We start from the raw sequence: 20,274 nt of genomic DNA, 5'->3' as shown, positions 1-20,274 counted from the left end.
GATAATATCTTAATTTTCTTGGATGGGGGTGAGGGGTTAGATCATGGCAATTTTTATATAGTCTTCATAATTACTGTTATTTTTTACAGTGAACATATACTATTTTTACAATCCAAAAAAATTAATTTGTTTATATTTTGAAAAAAATAAGACCAGATATAAATTTTTCAATTTTATTCTTAGACAATACAACAACAAAATATTTAAGGTGTAATTACAGAAATATTAGTACAACATTGTAATTCTGTCAAGATATAATAATATAAAATATTCAATATATTTTAAATATATTTCATTTGGTTATAGAGTAAATATTAAATTAAGTTTAGTAGCGGTAAGTTGCACTGGATGCATAGAAAAATCTTTGTAAGTTAAATTAGCAATAAAATTCAAATTTAGAATTATTGTAATACTTTTATAAATAAGTTATTTAATAATGTTTATCTTGCAAAAACACCTCTGAGAAACCCATTATTTCAGCACACTGTGAAATTCCAAAGTTGAAGCCCCAGATTTAAAAGAAACAAGTTATTTACATTTTATCTACAAAGTTAAATCTTCATAGCTTTATAAACTACTGATGGGTATCTGGAAAGTAACGCTCATGAGCTGTGTTTCAATGCTCAGTCTTACAAGGGGAACCGAGCCACTTTGAATACGGCTTCATTGGGATCTAATGTTTAGCATCACTTGTTTTCCTCAGAAGTTAAACACTGATAATGGGACAAGAAAAGAGGGAGCCTGGGGACAAGCAGAGGCCAGTCATTTGCCATTAGCACCAATATAAGGCTTTAACTTACTAGTAAAATTAGATGACCTTGAGGTCACTTGTGATTTTGGACTTTAAAGAGAGCTATGGATGGAGTAATATTGGTTGGCCTTAACTGGTAACTGTCTGTAGAATAGTTTCTTGGATGTTTGCCTAGAACAGTTCTTCTCAATCAGAAATCACCTGGAGAAGCTTGTTAAAATATGCATTTCTGGGCCTTTCCCCCAGAGTTTCTGATTCTAAATGTCTACGCTAAGCATTTGCATTGATGGCAAGTACCCAGATGCTGCTGATGCTGCTGGTCCAGGGACCACATTTTGAGAATTGCTGACCTACAGAGGGTTTGTGTAGATCAGCTAAGCCCTATGCCATTATGGTACAATTAAGAAAGTTGGATATTTTTAGAGAAAAAAAAAAAGTCTTAGTATAAGATGAGTCTAAGCAAATAATCTAAGTAAAATGCACTTCTCAGCTTAAATGTAAAAATCATTTGACAGCAGTCACATGAGCAGTGAGGGATGCCAACCAAGGTCACACTGTGTGCTTTCCTCTGGGGTCACACCTTCATTTACAAAGCAACTGAGGTCGAAGCAATAACCTGAATTTAAATATCAGCACCACCAACTCCACCTTGGTGGATTAAGAAGCATCTGCAGAGCTTTATCTCTGAACATCTGGCCTCTGAGATTAATCAAATAGTGCTACTATCAAGTATAAATGGTCTTTAAGGTTTTGTAGATTTTCATTTTCTTAACATTTTCACACCTTGACTTCTGTAATGCCTAGGAGAAGCTAGATGTCCTGGGCTTTCCCTGGGCGTAAATATTATTTTTGAGCCTTTATTGAGGCCTGCTGAATTATTCTGATGAAATATAAGAACAAAGGGAAAAAAGGAGGAAAAACAACTTAGACATGTAGAACTCTTAACAGAAACAGTAAGCTACCTTCTCTGAGATATTGGATCAGAAACAAGTCTCTTTTCATCCCCTTAGTGTCTATAATTTAGTGCAGTGCCTGGGATATGACTTGGTGTTGAATAAAATCTTAAGTTGAATTAGGTAAACTTGGGAATGTATCAACACACTGAAAAGCAAGTTTTAAGACATACAACCACCAATCTATACAATTTGTACATCAAAATTTTTACACAATGGACTCTTCAAATGGTTTAAGAATATGTAATATCAAAAACATGTCGTTAACAAAGGAAGAATTATGTAGTTAACAAGAGAATACATCTCTGAACACCCAGGTTAAATGGAATATTTAGAGCAAATGAAAAATATTTTGAGCCTGATTAGCCAACAAATGCCTTCAGTTATTCCATGGGTTGCTGAACTGCTAGTTTATAAGGTATGCACCAACATTTATAGGGATGGGGATAAAGTGCATATCAAGGAATTTGTTATTTGTGTGGGTGTAGTTAATTTACTAAGGGTAAAAATTATATCTATTTGAATATAAGCAAGCTATATTGCTGTAGTGAAATGAATTCAATGGACAAACAAAAATGTCTTTTAAAAAATGTAAACCAAAACCATACAGTATTTCCAAGGCTATTATTATTCCATTCAGGGCAATCCCCTTCTGGCCTTAGTCTTGGGTGTGTTTGAAAAAGCACTAGACAATCCATGAGCCTCAATTCAATTCTGGTTCCCTTAGGTCTTAGATTACTCACCAGGTTTGAAAGTCCAGTTTATTCATGATGCTCTAATATCCCATTTCATCCCCTTCCCTACCCAGGGTCTAAAGCTTTGGGAAGCGGGTGATCAGGCAATCTAAAACAGAATTAGCCTCCCTGAGTCTCCAAGACTGGAACAGAAAGGGGGTGAATCCTGGGAATCCAGTGGACCAAATAGCTCTTCACTTGTAGTATCAAACTTTATACAATCGCCATTTACTTAGTGCATTGGATAAAAGTGGAATACAAGATTTTGGTGATACTTTGTGAAAAGCTTAGTGCTTTGCATTAGGGAACTTTGATACAGTACAGATTTAGAGACCAGTATCACAGAACTAACTTAAAAGAAGGCTTTGTTGTGTGGGGAAACAAATAGAAACTTTGTACTGCTGTTTCAAGGGAGAAAGATACTTAAATAAGTGCATGTTCTGCAATATTACTTAGTTATTTAGGATGAAAAGTAACAGTTTTTATTTTTTATTTCTTCATGGTCTCATCTTCATGCACACTTGACAGCGACTTATTATGTTTTCTAACTCCCCAGCTTTCACAGTTGATGGAATAGGTTTTCTGAAATAAAAAACAAAAGCAAAAAACCACCAAAAATCTCATCAATGTACAGATAAAAGGGAAATACACCCTGGGTCTGAGTTTTGTTAATAAATATGGTAGCTCACCTAAACTTTATTTCAGGGAGGTATGTTTATGAAAAGATGTATATGTCAACACTTTATCATTTTAGTTGTATTTAGCAGTAACTTACAAATGCAAACTTACAGATCTTTTTTTTCCTGAAGAAATATTCCTACCCTTTTAATTCTCTGTAATACTCAAAAGTCTTCCAACACGATAAATTAAAATTAGTAGATCATGTAATAGTTTTTGTGGTTTTTTTTTTTTTTTTTTTTGAGCCCTGCTGCTGCTAAGTGACGTCAGTCGTGTCCGACTCTGTGCGAACCCATAGATGGCAGCCCACCAGGCTCCCCCGTCCCTGGGATTCTCCAGGCAAGAACACTGGAGTGGGTTGCCATTTCCTTCTCCAATGCATGAAAGTGAAAAGTGAAAGTGAAGTCGCTCAGTCGTGTCCAACTCTTAGCGACCCCATGGACTGCAGCCTACCAGGCCCCTCCGTCATGGGATTTCCCAGGCAAGAGTACTGGAGTGGGTTGCCATTGCCTTCTCCATTTTTGAGCCCACTTGTGGCTCAGACAGTAAAGAATCTGCCTGTAATGTAAGAGACCCAGGTTTAATCCCTGCGTTGGGAAGATCCACTGGAGAAGGAAATGGCAACCCACTCCAGTATTCTTGCCTGGAAAATTCCATGGACAGAAGAGCCACAGTCCATGGGCTACAGTCCATGGAGTCGCAAAGAGTCAGACATGACTGATCAACTAACACCTTCACTTTAGTAGTTTATTCAGTAGTCTATAAATTCATATATCAATATTAAATCTTTTTAACGATGACAAAAATAATATTTTTTGGTCTTTATTGGTACAGTATCACAAACCAGGGCTACTTGTTGACTCTAGACCTCTTGTACACTGACAGTGCCAAGCTAAACAGGATTCTATTGGCACAGGGAGATTTTTTTTTTAATGTAAGTACATCAGCACACGGGGAATGAAAATCTAACCCAGGCAACCTTTGAAAAGTTACGCAGTTGAGTCATCAGATTAAACTTAACTTTGAATAGTTACCTGAACATTCTTTTGGGGTCTAATGAAGCCAACCAGAAACTGTAGGAGTTTGAATAGTAGTTACATGTTCCTCTTCCGTGACATTCTATAAATGGACTGGCTCGGAATTCTTCCAGGCAGGAGCCGGGGGATGCGAGTGCTTGCCCAGCACCCTCCGAACCAGCACTTGTGAACTATCACAAGAAAAAGATCCAAATAAGAATTCTGTGCATAGTGCTCACATTTTCAATGCCCTACTTTTTTTTTTTTTTTTTGGTAATAGAAGACAAAAAAAAAGCAAGCATGAATTGAACTTCTTGTGCTTATTTACCCAAATTTACTGTAACACTCCAGGTGCCTTCCAAGTTGAAGGATAATCATCGAAAATAATCTAAAAGCTGTTTATTTTGCTTAGAATGCTTTTCCCCCCCAGGTCTGACATGTTCTTTTTTTGTCATTCAGGGGCCTGCTCCACAAAGCTTTCCTTGACCTCATCCCTATCAGTCTCTCCTCTTATCTTGCTTTATTTTCTCCATAGGACTGCTCACCATCTGAACTCACTATGTACTACTATTGTTATGTTGTCTTCTCACTTACATGTCTACCACTATGAAAGAAGCTCCATGAGAGCAGGAACTTTGGTTCACTGCTGGTATCCTAGTGCCTAGAATGATCATAGCACAGAGTAGGCATTCAATAAATACTTGTTGAATTAGTGATTGAGTAAAGAAGGGAGAATAAGGTATCATAAATGATGTTACACAAAATATGAATAATCACCAGCCACATCTGTGCAGGTATCAAAATCACAAATGTCAATCCATAGATTTCTTCACTTAGTACTTACATCTGGAGAATTTTTCTTTAAAAGGCTATTTCTCTTTTAGTTCCCATCTTCATAGGAACTTCAAAGGGTCTTACTTAGAATGTGTGGGTAATCTCTTTCTGAGAAGTCTGTTTTTTTAAATGCTCTATTATTTACAAAAACAAACTTAAAGCATATTTTCAGATTTTCAAGCAAATATTCACAGCAGATTGTGCATACTGATGTCTAACAATATCATTCCTGGAGAGCACATAAGATTCCATGGATAATGTTTACTATGAATGTACTGTTCCTTTTCTCCTTACCATGATGAAAGAAAAGCCTTTCCAGAGAGAAATCCAGCCAGCAGGACAGGGGGGGATATCAGTGGTTTGGCTGTGAACAGCTATGGCAATTGCAGGACCTTCACAGACTGTACATCTGTAACATAAAACAAAAAATACAGGCGCATCAGCACTTTCTGCACCACGGTGTGCTGCCTTGTATTCTGTGGCAAAGGAAGTGATTCACCTGTTGCCATCATGAAACTAAGGGACTGGGATTTTACCTGCTAATATAAGGCTCCAGGGCCCTGCCAGTAATTGGAGCCATGTCCATTGGTATCATAGCTGGTGTTGACAGCCAGTATGAATAATCGTTTCGAGATGCAAAATTACATACATCGTTGATATTGCAGAATAAGAATGGCATTGTGGTAAATCGCTGCAGGCAGCTGCCAAGTGTTCCTAATAAAACATCAGACTGAGTATCACTTTCAATGAATTCCAATTATTTTGATTATCATTACTAGATAGAAGCTAATTAAAACATAACATGTGGCAAAAACTGGAGAAAAACAGCACAAAAGAGCTATTTGCAAAATGTGTGGTTGAAAAGTTTTAATACTGATAGGAATTAAAGATCCAATAGGGACATAAATCCTCCTTCCTTCTTCCACCTTTAACACTTTCCAGGGCCCTTTCTAATCATCTAGAACTTGAGGACTAGCGGAGGTCTTTGAGAAAATGTCTTTGCTTCAAAGTCTCCCCAGTTCTTCATATGTATGTGATGGCCAATAACCAGGCCAAGCTTTGGAACAGATTTTACTTTTAAGCCTGAACAGCAGACAGGTTATTTAAGCAAAAGTTGTTTTTGTTGAATAAGACCAACTAGATTGGCTCCTTCTAGAGCTTACAATCCAGAATGAATATTAGACATGAGGTCAACGTCTTATGTACTCTCTTTAAAAAGTATTGTTGAACTTATTTGCAGGGAAGGAATGGAGACACGGATGTAGAGACTTGTGGATACAGTAGGGGAGGGAGAGAGTGGGATGGATGGAGAAAGCAGCATCAGTGCAGATATATACTATCAGGTGTAAGATGGATAGCTGCTGAGAAACTGCTGTGTAGCCGTGCTCTATGGTGACCTGGAAAGATGGGCTGGGGGGAGGGGAAGGAGGCAGGAGATAGATATATAATTCTGGCTGCTTCGCATTGTTGGATGGCAGAAACCAACACACCATTGTAAAAATTAAAAAACAAAATTAAAAAAAAGTGCTAAAGATACTCAGGTTGTTTATACTTAACTTCAGAGGGAAGTACCCCATGCCATAAAAATGTACTGTCTGTATATGGAACGAAGTGGATAGAAATTAAACAGGGGCATTACCCAGGTCCTGTCCATGGGCTTGTTCATTTCCTTGTACAAAGAGAAGAGAAAACCCACTATAGAGCGGCTCTGTCCCTTCTGGACAGGAGGGAATCGCTGTGGTCTGGCTGTGCCGGGTAAAGACAAAGCCCCTCATCACTGCCCCTGCTGCAGGTGGTCCAGTGTCTCCAGGTTTCCCCTTCAAGCCTGGCAGGCCATCGGATCCAGGTGGTCCTTTAGAAAACACACTATACATGTGGCAACACAAACAAAACCTCAAACTTGTTTATCCAAAATACTAATTCAAATATTTATATATATTTATTAAGCCTCAACTGTAGAAAGGAGTCCTAAAGAAGTATGGTTTATAAAATGGCCAAAGAACTTTATTAAATGTTGACTATTTTATTACAAATGCCTATGTTATAAATATTTGTGTATATCTGATGATGGGTTTTTTGAGATCAGTTCTTCATCTCTATGTTGCCCTGTGGTGCCTGGCATCAAGACCATCTCTGTCTACTTGCTAGTAATTCTCAACACAGTTTGTTTTGTAGTATCCTCAATCTTGCTATGGCCCCATTTTGAAAGCTAGATGTGGCCAGTAAAGTTTTTAAATTCATATAATTATTAATAGGAGTTTTGCTTTTACCACTTCGAAAAACACACTTTGACGAAAATCGAATGATTAATAGTGTCTTAAAGTGCACTCAGGACAGTACTAAATCATGAGCAATTATGCAATTATTATTATTAGCTAGCTGAGCGACTTCACTTTCACTTTTCACTTTCATGCATTGGAGAAGGAAATGGCACCCACTCCAGTGTTCTTGCCTGGAGAATCCCAGGGATGGGGGAGCCTGGTGGGCTGCCGTCTTTGGGGTCGCACAGAGTCGGACACGACCAAAGTGACTTAGCAGCAGCATTATATTTGAATTTTTAAAGACAAATCTCTAATCTTTATACAATTGTGTCATAGTAGATCTGGGCATATGTCAGTGAATTGGGAAATCACATTTAGAATTTTTTCTTACTTTAACAAAGACTCAATCCTAAAAACTAAGATTTGGACATTTAGATATTTTCTAGAAGGGTGCTTTTGAAACTTTTGCAGAAGGTAGACTTCGATTCGGGCATATCAAATTGACACATATAAGCTTATGTTCAGACTGAAGTACTTAAAAGAGGCCCCTTTTCAGGACACACACAGGAGTTGTTGAATTGTATTCAAGAATGGCATAGTTAGAAGATGGCTTTCCTGAATAATGATACTAAGTTGCTCTTCTATTCATATCAAAGTAATATTTTTCCAACTATAACTTAGGTGCCACTGTTTTTTTCTTCTTTGGAAAAAAATGTGCATTTCATATATTTCTGTTGTAAATTAGATTAATACTAAAAAACTGATTTTAACTTATTTTACAATAGCAAAATTATATAAGTATGATAGTTTGCAAATTCTATATCAATCTATGTGCTTTATTAACTCTGCCATGCTCTTATCTCATAAGATGCATGTGTATCAACATGCCAATAAGTAAAACCCATTCTTAATTGAAGTCTATAAACCTTAATCTTAAACAAGTAGATCATCACTTTCTACAGTAGGTATCAAAATCAGGTGCCACGCTTAGAGGTAGATGTTATTAACTAAGTACGCAGTATCAGCTTTTCTGAAAATAGAATTGGTGTTTCATTAGATCTATGAGCCTGCAGGTTAAAAATCAGGAGTACATTTGCCCAGTTAAGACATAGGAATAATGGTATATTCCAATAACTCTTGATTGTCTACTTCAAAAAGAATGTTTTGCCCCTGGCTTAGTCTTCTTTGCACTGCACACGCTGAAATATTTAGAGTTCTCATAAGTTCAAACAAGTCTCCTTTCTCTGTATATACAGAGAATAGCTCTCCCTCAGTGAAGAACAGCCAGCTGGTTTTTTGTTTGTTTTTTTTTACCTTGCTCTCCTTTAGAACCTTTGTTGCCTTTTTCTCCAGTTGGTCCAGGAGTTCCTGGTGGACCATCCTCCCCTGGTTTACCTTTTGGCCCACAGGGTCCTAAAGCAAAAAACCAACATTGTATTGAATGGTTCATATAGGATAAAAGGCAAGGTGGCCAACCATCCCAGTTTACCCGAGACTTCCCCAGTGTCAATAACAGAGGTCCTAAAAATAGAAGAGACCCTCATCCCTGTGCAGACTGGGACAACTGGTCATCCAACATGCTACAATCTACTTCCCAAGGGAGAAAAGAAAACTAAAAAATGAACTAGGGGTATATGAAATACAGCATTTTAGTACTGTGCTACCATTTAGATTAATGCTACCCTTATGGCAGAAAGTGAAGAGGAACTAAAAAGCCTCTTGATGAACATGAAAGTGGAGAGTGAAAAAGTTGGCTTATAGCTCAACATTCAGAAAATGAAGATCATGGCATCTGGTCCCACCACTTCATAGGAAATAGATGGGGAAACAGTGGAAAGAATGTCACACTTTATTTTTGGGGGCTCCAAAATCACTGCAAATGGTGACTGCAGCCATGAAATTAAAAGACGCTTACTCCTTGGAAGAAAAGCTATGACCAACCTAGATAGCATATTGAAAAGCAGAGACATTACTTTGCCAACAAAGGTCTGTCTAGTCAAGGCTATGGTTTTTCCAGTGGTCATGTATGGATGTGAGAGTTGGACTGTGAAGAAAGCTGAGTGCCAAAGAATTGATGCTTTTGAACTGTGATGTTGGAGAAGACTCTTGAGAGTCCCTTGGACTGCAAGGAGATCCAACCAGTCCATTCTGAAGGAGATCAGCCCTGGGATTTCTTTGGAAGGAATGATGCTAAAGCTGAAACTCCAGTACTTTGGCCACCTCATGTGAAGAGTTGACTCATTGGAAAAGACTCTGATGCTGGGAGGGATTGGGGGCAGGAGGAGAAGGGGACGACAGAGGATGAGATGGCTGGATGGCATCACTGATTCGATGGACGTGAGTCTGAGTGAACTCCGGGAGTTGGTGATGGACAGGGAGGCCTGGCGTGCTGCGATTCATGGGGTCGCAAAGAGTCAGACACGACTGAGTGACTGAACTGAACTGACTCCAGAATTCACTATGCCCTTGTACTGATCAAAGTAATAAAATCTCTCTTATCTCTCAGGTGACTCAGGTGAACCTAGAACACAGCAATTCCATCCAGAGGTCTATTACAATATGCTAGGCCAATAGAAAGGGGTTAGTTCAATTTCCATGCACCAATAATTTTAAAAGATTTCATAATAGTAAGTACATTTGCATTTATTAATTTTCCAAGTGCTGTGCAAATTGTTGGGAAGGTATAAATATTTTACATAGAACTTGGGTTTATTCAGGCAGTCATTTAGAAATAGAGCTCTAAGACTGGCAGTTTTCAGAGAAGATAGACTTCATACTTTTACCTTAATAAAAAACAATCCTGAATGGCCTATAGTGTATTTGCTCAACTTTATACTATAAACACCAATTGTCAGTAGGGTCAAAAGTTCTTTTATTTGCTGGCCTAGAGTAAAATAAGCTCAGTCCTTTGGCCACCTGATGTGAAGAGCTGACTAACCCTGATGCTGGGAAAGATTGAAGGCAGGAGAAGAAGGAGATGACAGAGGATTAGATGGTTGGATGGCATCACCAACTCAATGGACATGAATCTGGTAAACTCCGGGAGTTGGTGATGGACAGGGAGGCCTGGCATGCTGCAGTCCATGGGGTTGCAAAGAATAAGACATAAGTGAGCGACTGAACTGAATTGACTGAAAGCTGATTATTAAAAACACTATGAGATCAGATCAGGTCAGTCGCTCAGTCGTGTCCGACTCTTTGCGACCCCATGAATCGCAGCACACCAGGCCTCCCTGTCCATCACCAACTCCCGGAGTTCACTCAGACTCACGTCCATCGAATTGGTGATGCCATCCAGCCATCTCATCCTCTGTCATCCCCTTCTCCTCCTGCCCCCAATCCCTCCCAGCATCAGAATCTTTTCCAATGAGTCAGCCCTTGGGTGGCCAAAGTACTGGAGTTTCAGCTTTAGCATCATTCCTTCCAAAGAAATCCCAGGGCTGATCTCCTTCAGAATGGACTGGTTGGATCTCCTTGCAGTCCAAGGGACTCTCAAGAGTCTTCTCCGACACAACAGTTCAAAACCATCAATTCTTCGGTGCTCAGCTCTCTTCACAGTCCAACTCTCACATCCATACATGACCACAGGAAAAACACTATAATGTGTAACATTTTCTGTGAAGTTGTATCATTTGTTTCCAAATCTCCTACAAGAAGTTTGGTTCAACTGCTTCCTAGTGATCCCACACCTGGATCTCCTGGTGGTCCCGGGGGCCCGGGTTCTCCTTGCATCCCTGGTTCTCCAGCTGAACCAGGTGGGCCTGGGCTTCCTGGAAGGGAGATGATCTTCACTGTGCCAGGCTCTCCACGTACTCCTATTGGCATGAACAGAAAAGGATGACGGCTTTCCTGACGAGCTACTCTTTCTTCACTGAGAGCAACATGAAGGAAATAATATCTTTACCAGGTGGTCCTTTTGGTCCAATTTGCCCTGGAGGTCCAGGTGGTCCTGGAAATCCTGAATTACCCTTCTCCCCTTAAAAAAAAAAAGGCAATGTCATTCCACATAGAACAATGGGTTTCCTAGCTCTTCAGATTGATTGCTGTCTCTAAGGGGGGGTTCTGGGAGTGATGACTGGAGGTTGTGAGCTGCATGGCAAGGACTGCGACTTAGTTATATTCATGTGGGTTGTAGCATTTCATTTGGACCCAGTTGGTCATGCGTAGTGTCTGTTAAAGATGTATTCTAGAAGTACGTACTAAGTACTAGTATCTTAGCATTGAAGGGGAAGAGTTCTTAGTTCTTAAGTTCAGAAACCAATTTAATATTTAAGGTAAAATATGAAGTGATATTAAATCTTATTTTAGCACTTCCTAGTGAGTTATATTGGTTGTCGTAGTTATCTACTTTCTCAGCTTATTACTCTAGCTTTACTAGTAGCCCAAAGATAGTTATATTAGGAACTCTCATGAACTCATATGAAATATCTTGTTTGATGAAAACTATCAAAGTGGTAAGGTTTCTCTCCCAGCCTTTGACATGAATAAAAAGTTACCAAGAAACACTGGTTTGGAGAAACACTCTTTTTAAAAATCTTGACACAATGTACATATCATATCTAATTGTTGTTGCTGTTTTTAGTCCCTAAGTTATGTCTGTTTGCGACCCCATGGACTGTAGCCCACCAGGCTCCTCTGTCCATGAGATTTTCCAGGCAAGAATACTGGAGTGGGTTGCTATAACATCTAATTACTTAGAACTTAATACTAAATATGATATTCATAGCAGAAATATAATAAAACAATTATATTATCAAAAGTTAACTGGCAATCACACTATAAATTATCCACTTGATACCAGAACTTGAGGATATGTTAATATTTGCTTATATCTACCAGAAGATGCCTAATCTTTTGGGGAATAAACATTTCCAAATAAAGAAGTTCAAACTCATTAGTGGTGCCAGATGATGGACAGTCTTATTCTGATATCTAAGAGAATAACTGAATGTGTTTCATAGAATATATTTCAAAAGAACTGGTTAATACTTCTTATTTTATGAATCTTCCTTGGCTTCACAGGCTGCACCGCTGGTAAAGAACCCAGCTGCCAAAGCAGGAGACATGAGGCACGGGTTCAATTCCTGGGTCGGGAGGAAATTCCTCCCTGGAGGAGGAAATGGCAACTCAGTCCAGTATTCTTACTTGGAGAATCCCACGGACAGAAGAGCTTGGCGGGCTACAGTCCATGGGGTCGCAAAGAGTCAGACATGACTGAAGCAACCTAGCATGCACACACACATGCCCTCAATATACATCTAAATATTTCACCAGAATATTTCTTTCTTTGGTATTCAGCATTTCTGTAATTTTTCAAGTCTTAGCTGTTCCTGTTCTGAGACTTGGAAGAGTGACAAATGGTCCCCATCTTCCCCAGGCCAGTGTCACCCACCCAGGAGCTAGTGAGGTTTCTCAGAATCTCTTGCTTTGGTTTCTCCTTAGTTATTTGCTCTTTGAAGAGCCAGTGATTGAAAAACTGAAAAGGCTATCTTTGACCTCCACCTTATCCTCCCTCGGAACTGGAAAAGTGTCTTTCATGGAAATGTGGTTTTGTTCACTTTGGTTAATACTAATTTAGCATCTATTTATACTATGATCCGGAGAAGGCAATGGCACCCCACTCCAGTACTCTTGCCTGGAAAATCCCATGGACGGAGGAGCCTGGTAGGCTGCAGTCCATGGGGTCGCTAAGAGTCAGACACGACTGAGCGACCTCACTTTCACTTTTCACTTTCATGCATTGGAGGAGGAAATGGCAACCCACTCCAGTGTTCTTGCCTGGAGAATCCCTGGACGGGGGAGCCTGGTGGGCTGCCATCTCTGGGGTCGCACAGAGTCGGACGCGACTGAAGTGACTTAGCTATACTATGATCATCAATTCCCTGCACACACAAAACAGTCCCAGTGCATTCAACCTGCTAAGATAACACATCCAATATTCAAAATGTCATTTGAGGTCATAGTACCATTATGGGGGATTTTCTGAAAACCTGAAGTTTAAATTTTATGTGTATGAATGTTTTAAACTTAAAACTCCAAATTATGTTTTCTCTCATTAAAAAACATAATACATGTGCCCCATAAAAAACCAAATGCTTAAATCTGCATATAAAAATTTACTTACCCTCCCACATGATCAGTTTGTGAATATTCTTTTAGATTTTCTGCTTTTTACAATTATCACACAGGCACAAAGTAAAATAAATCATTCAAAGCAACACTGCTGCTATTGATGTAGTTCCCCATTCTCTAGCCCAACACACATCAGTACACTCAAAGGTCACCACAGTTTTAAGCTTTTCTAGAGTTTCCATCCTTAAGATATGGTTCAATTTTTAAGGCCTTTGGGCTTGGGTGCTGGAGTAGTCTTCCTGCTTCATTCTCCTTCATTCATTCTGTTTGCATCCAGCCTGTTCTGACACTATGGGTTCAGTAAACATCTGTGTGTCCTAAAATGTGACTCATGGTCATTGTCTTTGCATCCACAGAGGACTGAACAAAAACGGTACCTTTCATGCCTGGAAATCCATAGAATCCAGGATCACCTCTGGCCCCTGGCTGACCGGGGACACCTGGTGCTCCCTGTATTTCAAATAAGAAGTAGAACCAAAGACACATTTTTAAAATCACAATATTAATTATAGTTTTTTAAAGCATATAAGATATTTTATCATATTGGATCAGAATAATCTAAAGTTGACAGACATCATTTTTACTTTCCAATCCACTATATCACCTCCTGTAACTTCTGTGCCACCTAGACCCCACTGTAGGGCTATGATTTTTCAATAAAAAAGAAGTTAAAACTACATTTGAACACAAGAGAGAGCATAACTTCTGATGTGAATGTATGTTAGTGTATCAGATACAGTTGGATATTCTGTATTCCAAAGTGAACTGCCCAGTATTTGGAGATCTTTCCGGAAGAACAGGTACCAGATTGCCAGAATGAAAATTATAATTTGTATTTGTAATTCTTGCAAAGATAACAGAGATGCTATTGCACTGTAACAACCACCATCATTCTAACTAAGCCCTCAGAGTTACAACTTATTCTGGTCGGAGTGATAGAAGTACAGGTTCCAGGGACGGGAGTAGGAAGGGGGTGTCAGTGGAGTTTTGACACCACTCTTGGCAAGGATGCAATGATCTGACTGGGCCGAGATGCTCCCATCCTATGAGGCTCATACTAATTGCCCTGGTGGCCATGAAATGCTCAAGCAGGGCCATAGGAGGAGAGGGGAGGGAACGAGGCTTCCAGAAAGAGCTGTTTGTCAGGATGTTTGCCACCCCTAGTCTTATACTGTCCGTATGAACTGAGACAGAATGCTATTACTTGAAAACAATGAATGGAAGGTCCTGAAAATGCCAACAATAACAAAACTGGTCATTGAGCTAGCTGTCTTTGGAGCCTGAAGACCAAAGAAGGAACAGTCCTATTTCTTAGATAAGGTGGTGTGAGGTTAAAAAAGGAAGGAGAGAAAACAGGAGCATGTGATCAAGGATTCTCAGGCTTCTGAAGTCTGGCCTGTTCTCCAGAGGTAAAGGTAACCAGGGAGAAAGGTCTGGTTCCAGGCCCTGCCCTCGGGTGGGAAGGAAGCTGTTTCCTGCAAGGAGAGAGTTGTTAAGGGCCAGGAGTCAGTTTTCATTGAAAAAGACCCTGATGCTGGGAAAAACTGAGGGCAGGAGGAGAAGGGGATGACAGAGGACGAGATGACTGGATGGCCTAACTGACTTGGGGCATGAGTTTGAGCAAACTCTGGGAAATAGTGAAGGTCAGGGAAGCCTGGCATGCTGCAGTTCATGGGGTCACAAAGAGTTGGACACGACTTAGCAACTGAACAACAATAAGAACTATCTTTCAGGTGCAGATACAGAAGCCTACACTATAGAAGATTTAAGAGAGACTGCATTTCCAAACTAGACTTTCCACATTCCAGTGTTCTTGGAAGAATTTCAATGTGATTATAAGATCAGTGTTTTCCACTTTTAAAAAATCAGGAACAGGAGAAATACCTAATGCTGGAGATAGGTAAGTATCTCATTTAAAAAAAGAGTTGTTAAAAAGTAGATTCAGGAAACCATATACCAAGAGAGCTTAACATGTTTCCTGACAATAAACCAGGTCAAAGAACCTCATAATCCATCAAAAGATAACACAGACTCTCTATGACATAACTCTGATTTCCTCGTTAGTTTCTAAGAATTTTAGGTAAACAGAGAAATCTTTTCAAATATGCTGCTGAGAGAAAGCTAGGGAAGGTGCTATGGTGTTGAGTGAGATGCTATGATTGAGCGATCTTAATAGGTTGGGAGCATGAGCCTAAAGGAACAAGATGATATCTAAGAAAGGTAAATGTGAAAGTTCTGCACTTAAGTCACAAATACACAAAAGGACAAGTAATGGAGGAAACTCAGTAGCCGTTCACGTGAAAAAGGCACAAGGGCTTTCGTTGACCATAAACTTAATGTGTGATGATAATGTGGTGACTAGGCAGCCCAATAGCCCATGTGGAATTCTGTTTTTATTGTTGTTTAGTGGCTCACTCATGTCTGACTGTTTGCAACCCCATGGACTGTAGCCCGCCAGGCTCCTCTGCCCATGCAATTCCCCAGGCAAGTATACTGGAGTGGGTTGCCATTTCCTTCTCTAGGGGATCTTCCTGACTCAGGGATTGAAACCCGCATCTCCTGCACTGGATGGCAGATTTGTTTTACCACTGAGCTACCTGGGAAGCCCCATGTGGACTTGTAGGCTGGATTATAAAACAGAATGTTCAGGATAGTGAGACTCGTCTGTCTCTAGCTACTCTCTGGGGTACTGAATTCATATTCCTGGAAGGTGTTCAGCTCAGGGTCTGCATTCTTAAGGTATTGACAAACTAGGATATATTCAGAATAGAGGCATATTGACGAAAGGTTAAACTGAAATTGGGGGGGGGGGGGAACATGTACTTATTGGGAGAGAAAATACTCAGAAGGAAATGACAGCTATTCATAAATACTGGAAAGCATGTTGTGGGGAACACTAGACATTTAGGGGATGGCAAAGATGATTCTGAAAGCCTATTAATAGAGAAAATTTTTGTTGTCATCTAGAATGATTCCAAGCTTCTACATGGAATTGTTCAGAGTCTAAACAAGAGGAGGTCAGGAATGACATAGAGAAGGGCCCCAAATAGACTGAACTTTCACAGGCTTCTTAGAGACCAAATCTGCCCAACTCTTAAGGTCCTTTGATTCTTTGAACCTTCCAGACTCTGTCATTTTTGGGGTTCACTGCACAGAAACATCACAAGTGGGAGACTGGTGTTGCCTCCAGGTACATCTGAGCTGGGCAGTCAACTTAGAAGAATTCAGTTCAGTTCAGTCACTCAGTCACGTCCGACTGCAACCCCATGGACTGCAGCACGCCAGGCCTCCCTGTCCATCACCAACTCCTGGAGTATACTCAAACTCATGTCCATTGAGTCGATGACGCCATCCAACCATCTCATCCTCTGTCGTCCCCTTCTCCTCCCCCCTTCAATCTTTCCCAGCATCAGGGTCTTTTCCAGTGAGTCAGTTCTTTGCATCAGATGGCCAAAGGACTGGAGCTTCAGCTTCAGCATCAGTCCTTCCAATGAATATGCAGGACTGATTTCGTTTATGATGGACTGGTTGGATCTCCTTGCAGTCCAAGGGACTCTCAAGAGTCTTCTGCAACACCACAGTTCAAAAGCATCAATTCTTCAGCACTCAGCTTTCTTTCTAGTCCAACTCTTGCATCCACTTATGACTACTGGAAAAACCATAGCTTTGACCAGACAGACCTTTGTTGGCAAAGTAATATCTCTGCTTTTTAATATGCTGTCTAGGTTGGTCAGACATCAAAATAATTTCCCACTTACCGGATGACCTGGTGACCCCATGTCTCCTACAGCTCCAGGTGGACCTCTTTGGCCAGGCTCTCCCATCAACCCCTTGTCTCCTTTTATGCCTTCTACAGGACTCCCTGGAGGTCCAGGAGGACCAGGCATGCCTGAATTCACAAAAAGCCTGTCAGTATTACCACTCAGGGAGCTTTGCAGGTTCTGTTACTGCCCTTTTGAGTGAAGAGCAAACCCTGCACCTTAGCGTTACCTGGCACAAGGCATGAGGCAGGAACTCTTCTCCTTGATGACGGTTTGTTAGAGCAGAATCAGTGCCTGACCCAGTACCTTACATACAGTAGGGGCTCAGTCAGTACTGGTGAATGGATGCCTCTCTCTTTCCCAGGCTCATGAACTTGATATTTACTAATTTTTCTTTCTTTTTTTTTAATATATATTTTTTGATGTGGACCATTTTTTAAGTCTTTATGGAATTTGTTACAATACTGCTTCTGTTTTATGTTTTGTTTTTTTGGGCCACCAGCATGTGGGATCTCAGTTTCCCAACCAGGGATGAAACCTGCACCCCCCTGCATTGGAAGGCAAAGTCCTAACCACTGCACCACCAGGGAAGTGCCAGTATTTACTAATTTTTCAAACAGGTCCCTCTGCTCCACACCAACAGCCTTATGCACCCCACGTGAGGACAGGTGGGCATGGGAAAACAGAGAAGACCAGAAGGAAAAAGAAGCAAGATGTTCACATGAGTGGGTGGAAAGCTTCTGCTGTCAAATGTTATTTTCATTCTTTATCATATTTAAAAGTAGATACTTTACCTGGGTTTCCTCTGGAGCCAGGTGGACCTCGATCTCCTTTCTGGCCGGGGATGGTTACACCAGGAAAGCCTGGTGCCCCTTGAGGTCCTGTCACGCCAATGGGCCCTGGAGGCCCAGGATCTCCCACTGGCCCTTTCCTGCCAGGGAGGCCAGGCAAGCCTGGCGCTCCCCTGTCTCCTTTGGTTCCTGCAAAGAAAAAAGTCTGGTAAGTTTCTGTAATGCCCCTGTATTTGATGTTATAGTTTGTGGCTATCCCTAATAACAGAGACACTTTGCTTAAAGGTATTAAGATTATATATATATATATATATATATATATATATATATTTTAAAGAGGCCAACAAGAGAGATGTAAGTCTATGAAGACAGAGTCCAGACTAGACTCAGTTCTGCCTCCAGCTATCTGTTGCTCCTGGTAAAGTCATTTCACTGTTTTCTTATTTTAAAAATAGAGGTAATATCTGACTTAACTCAGTTCTTTAAATATCAAGTGAGAGAACATGCAGATGAAAAGCATGGTATAAGCCCTAAAGTGTTCTGTCTGTTATTATCTGGTGAATTTTAATTACAATGACTTTATTTAATCACTGATGATGCAACAGAGCATTAAAAAGCTAAACTTCAGGGTCAGTTTGTGCATTTCAAGTGTTGCCCAGCCAAACCCTGACAAATGAATGACAAAGCTGCTGTCCCTGTTCTGTCCTCTGATTACTTCTCCCCCATAAGATAAACACTAGTCTGGGAGAAATGTGAGATTTGGATTTACCAAAGAAGACTCCCCCAGAAGGTCACAACTTAATACTAATATTTTTAAACTCAGAAAACCTTCAAGAAATTGTGCTTTGACATTCATGAATGGAAAATGTTTTATGAATTGAAAATAATCTCCCCCTCCTCTCTGCCATCTTTGTTTTACTCTAGAAATATTCTAGGAATAAAATCTATAACATCATATGGAAAAAACCTGAATGAAATTCTTGGCCAATCCAATAGTAAATGGCATGACAATAGGAAAAGATGGGAGGAAGAAAGAAAAGTGAGGATGAGGCTGGTGGCAGAGGTAAGGGCTTGGAGAGTTATATATCATGCAGAGAATGCTTAAAGTGATGATGAAAATAAAACAGAATATCAAACACTTTGTTTACCATGTTCTTTTTTCTGCCTGTAATTTATACTTAAAAAAAAAAAAAAGAATTTAGATGATTTCAGCTCTCTGCAAGCTCTGAAATGCTTGAAGGGTCTGGCAACAGTCTGAGGCAAACAAAAACGTGTATGTTCTTAATGACATGTTCAGTAAATTGCCATGTCTGAGATCCTGAGAGAGTTATGGGAAAGCCCTGAAGAAACAGTAGCCTGAGCCACACACTGGCTCCAGGGGTTGGAATCAGACCAATGAAGAGAACAAGGTGGCAAAAGATTAGTGTTACTAATGCAGCTCAGAATAGCACGGAGAGGAAACTCCTTGAGAAGCAATCAGTTCCTCCTCCATCTTTTTAGGAGGTGATCCATTTAAATCATGCTGATAGCAAGAAAGGAAATACAGAAGAAGTCTTTTTACTTCCATAGATGGAAATTTGGAAGTTGGATTACTGTGTCTAGTTTGTTCATTTTGTTGTGATGGTAAATAATGGAACATTTTTACTTGAACACTAGGAATATAAATGTTCTGTGTTACCACTGGGACTTCTTTAATTCAGAATGCTAAGTGTATCTGTCAGGGCTATTAAATCAGATTCTGTCCTTGAAAATGTATATCACCAGGTTTGGGAGGAAGAACCACTCACCTTGAGGACCAGGTTTCCCTCTTGGACCTGGAGGTGCTCCCAGCAAGCCTGAAAGAGAAAATGTTGGTATTTCAATCTGTTATATATACAGTTAATTTATATCATATAATATATATTATGGAGAAGGGAAATGGCAACCCACTCCAGTATTCTTGCCTGGAGAATCCCATGGACAGAGAAGCCTGGTAAGCTACAGTCCATGGGACTGCAAAGAGTTGAGAGGGTAACAGGAAGGCTAGGGGTCTGCAAACAGAGGAAATAGGCTGCAAGTGTCAGATGTTTTTTTATCTCTTAAGCAGCAGGAGGAAACAAACTACAAGCATCAGATTTTTTCCCTTCTCTATACAAATTTAAAAGGAGGTTTCTCTTAAAAATCTGTGTTGCCATGATGACAGCTGGTTCCACCTGAACTTAACTTTTCTCAAATCATGAGCTAACCAATGCATTTTTCTTATGGAAATGTTTCTCTTAAACTATGTTAATGAATTTACCCTAAATTCTGTCTTTCTTCAAGTCAGTTCCACTTAAGATTCAGAACCAATAAGGGCTCAACAAACCAGTATGTTTTACTCACAT

At 40.0% G+C, this 20,274-nt stretch overlaps 1 protein-coding gene across 1 annotated transcript in view; it reads right to left on the bottom strand.

Annotated features, from left to right (window-relative positions):
• Positions 1 to 159: 159 nt before the first annotated feature.
• The window catches only part of COL4A3 (collagen type IV alpha 3 chain), a 163,540-nt gene continuing 143,425 nt past the window's right edge, over positions 160 to 20,274 (bottom strand). Inside the window, exons 41-52 of the mRNA XM_019977803.2 lie at positions 19,699 to 19,746; positions 17,915 to 18,100; positions 17,118 to 17,248; positions 13,737 to 13,809; positions 11,132 to 11,203; positions 10,917 to 11,042; positions 8,542 to 8,640; positions 6,606 to 6,818; positions 5,503 to 5,680; positions 5,261 to 5,375; positions 4,151 to 4,323; positions 160 to 3,020 (exon numbers count right to left, since the gene is read on the bottom strand). Coding sequence (XP_019833362.2) covers positions 2,936 to 3,020; positions 4,151 to 4,323; positions 5,261 to 5,375; positions 5,503 to 5,680; positions 6,606 to 6,818; positions 8,542 to 8,640; positions 10,917 to 11,042; positions 11,132 to 11,203; positions 13,737 to 13,809; positions 17,118 to 17,248; positions 17,915 to 18,100; positions 19,699 to 19,746 — 1,499 coding nt within the window. The 3' untranslated portion in view covers positions 160 to 2,935. The remainder of the gene's footprint in view (positions 3,021 to 4,150; positions 4,324 to 5,260; positions 5,376 to 5,502; positions 5,681 to 6,605; positions 6,819 to 8,541; positions 8,641 to 10,916; positions 11,043 to 11,131; positions 11,204 to 13,736; positions 13,810 to 17,117; positions 17,249 to 17,914; positions 18,101 to 19,698; positions 19,747 to 20,274) is intronic.

Source organism: Bos indicus, chromosome 2, assembly GCF_029378745.1.
Source record: "Bos indicus isolate NIAB-ARS_2022 breed Sahiwal x Tharparkar chromosome 2, NIAB-ARS_B.indTharparkar_mat_pri_1.0, whole genome shotgun sequence".
Lineage (NCBI taxonomy): Eukaryota > Metazoa > Chordata > Mammalia > Artiodactyla > Bovidae > Bos > Bos indicus.
The sequence above is the reverse complement of the archived record's forward strand: the minus strand, read 5'-3'. Positions and strand labels throughout refer to the sequence as shown.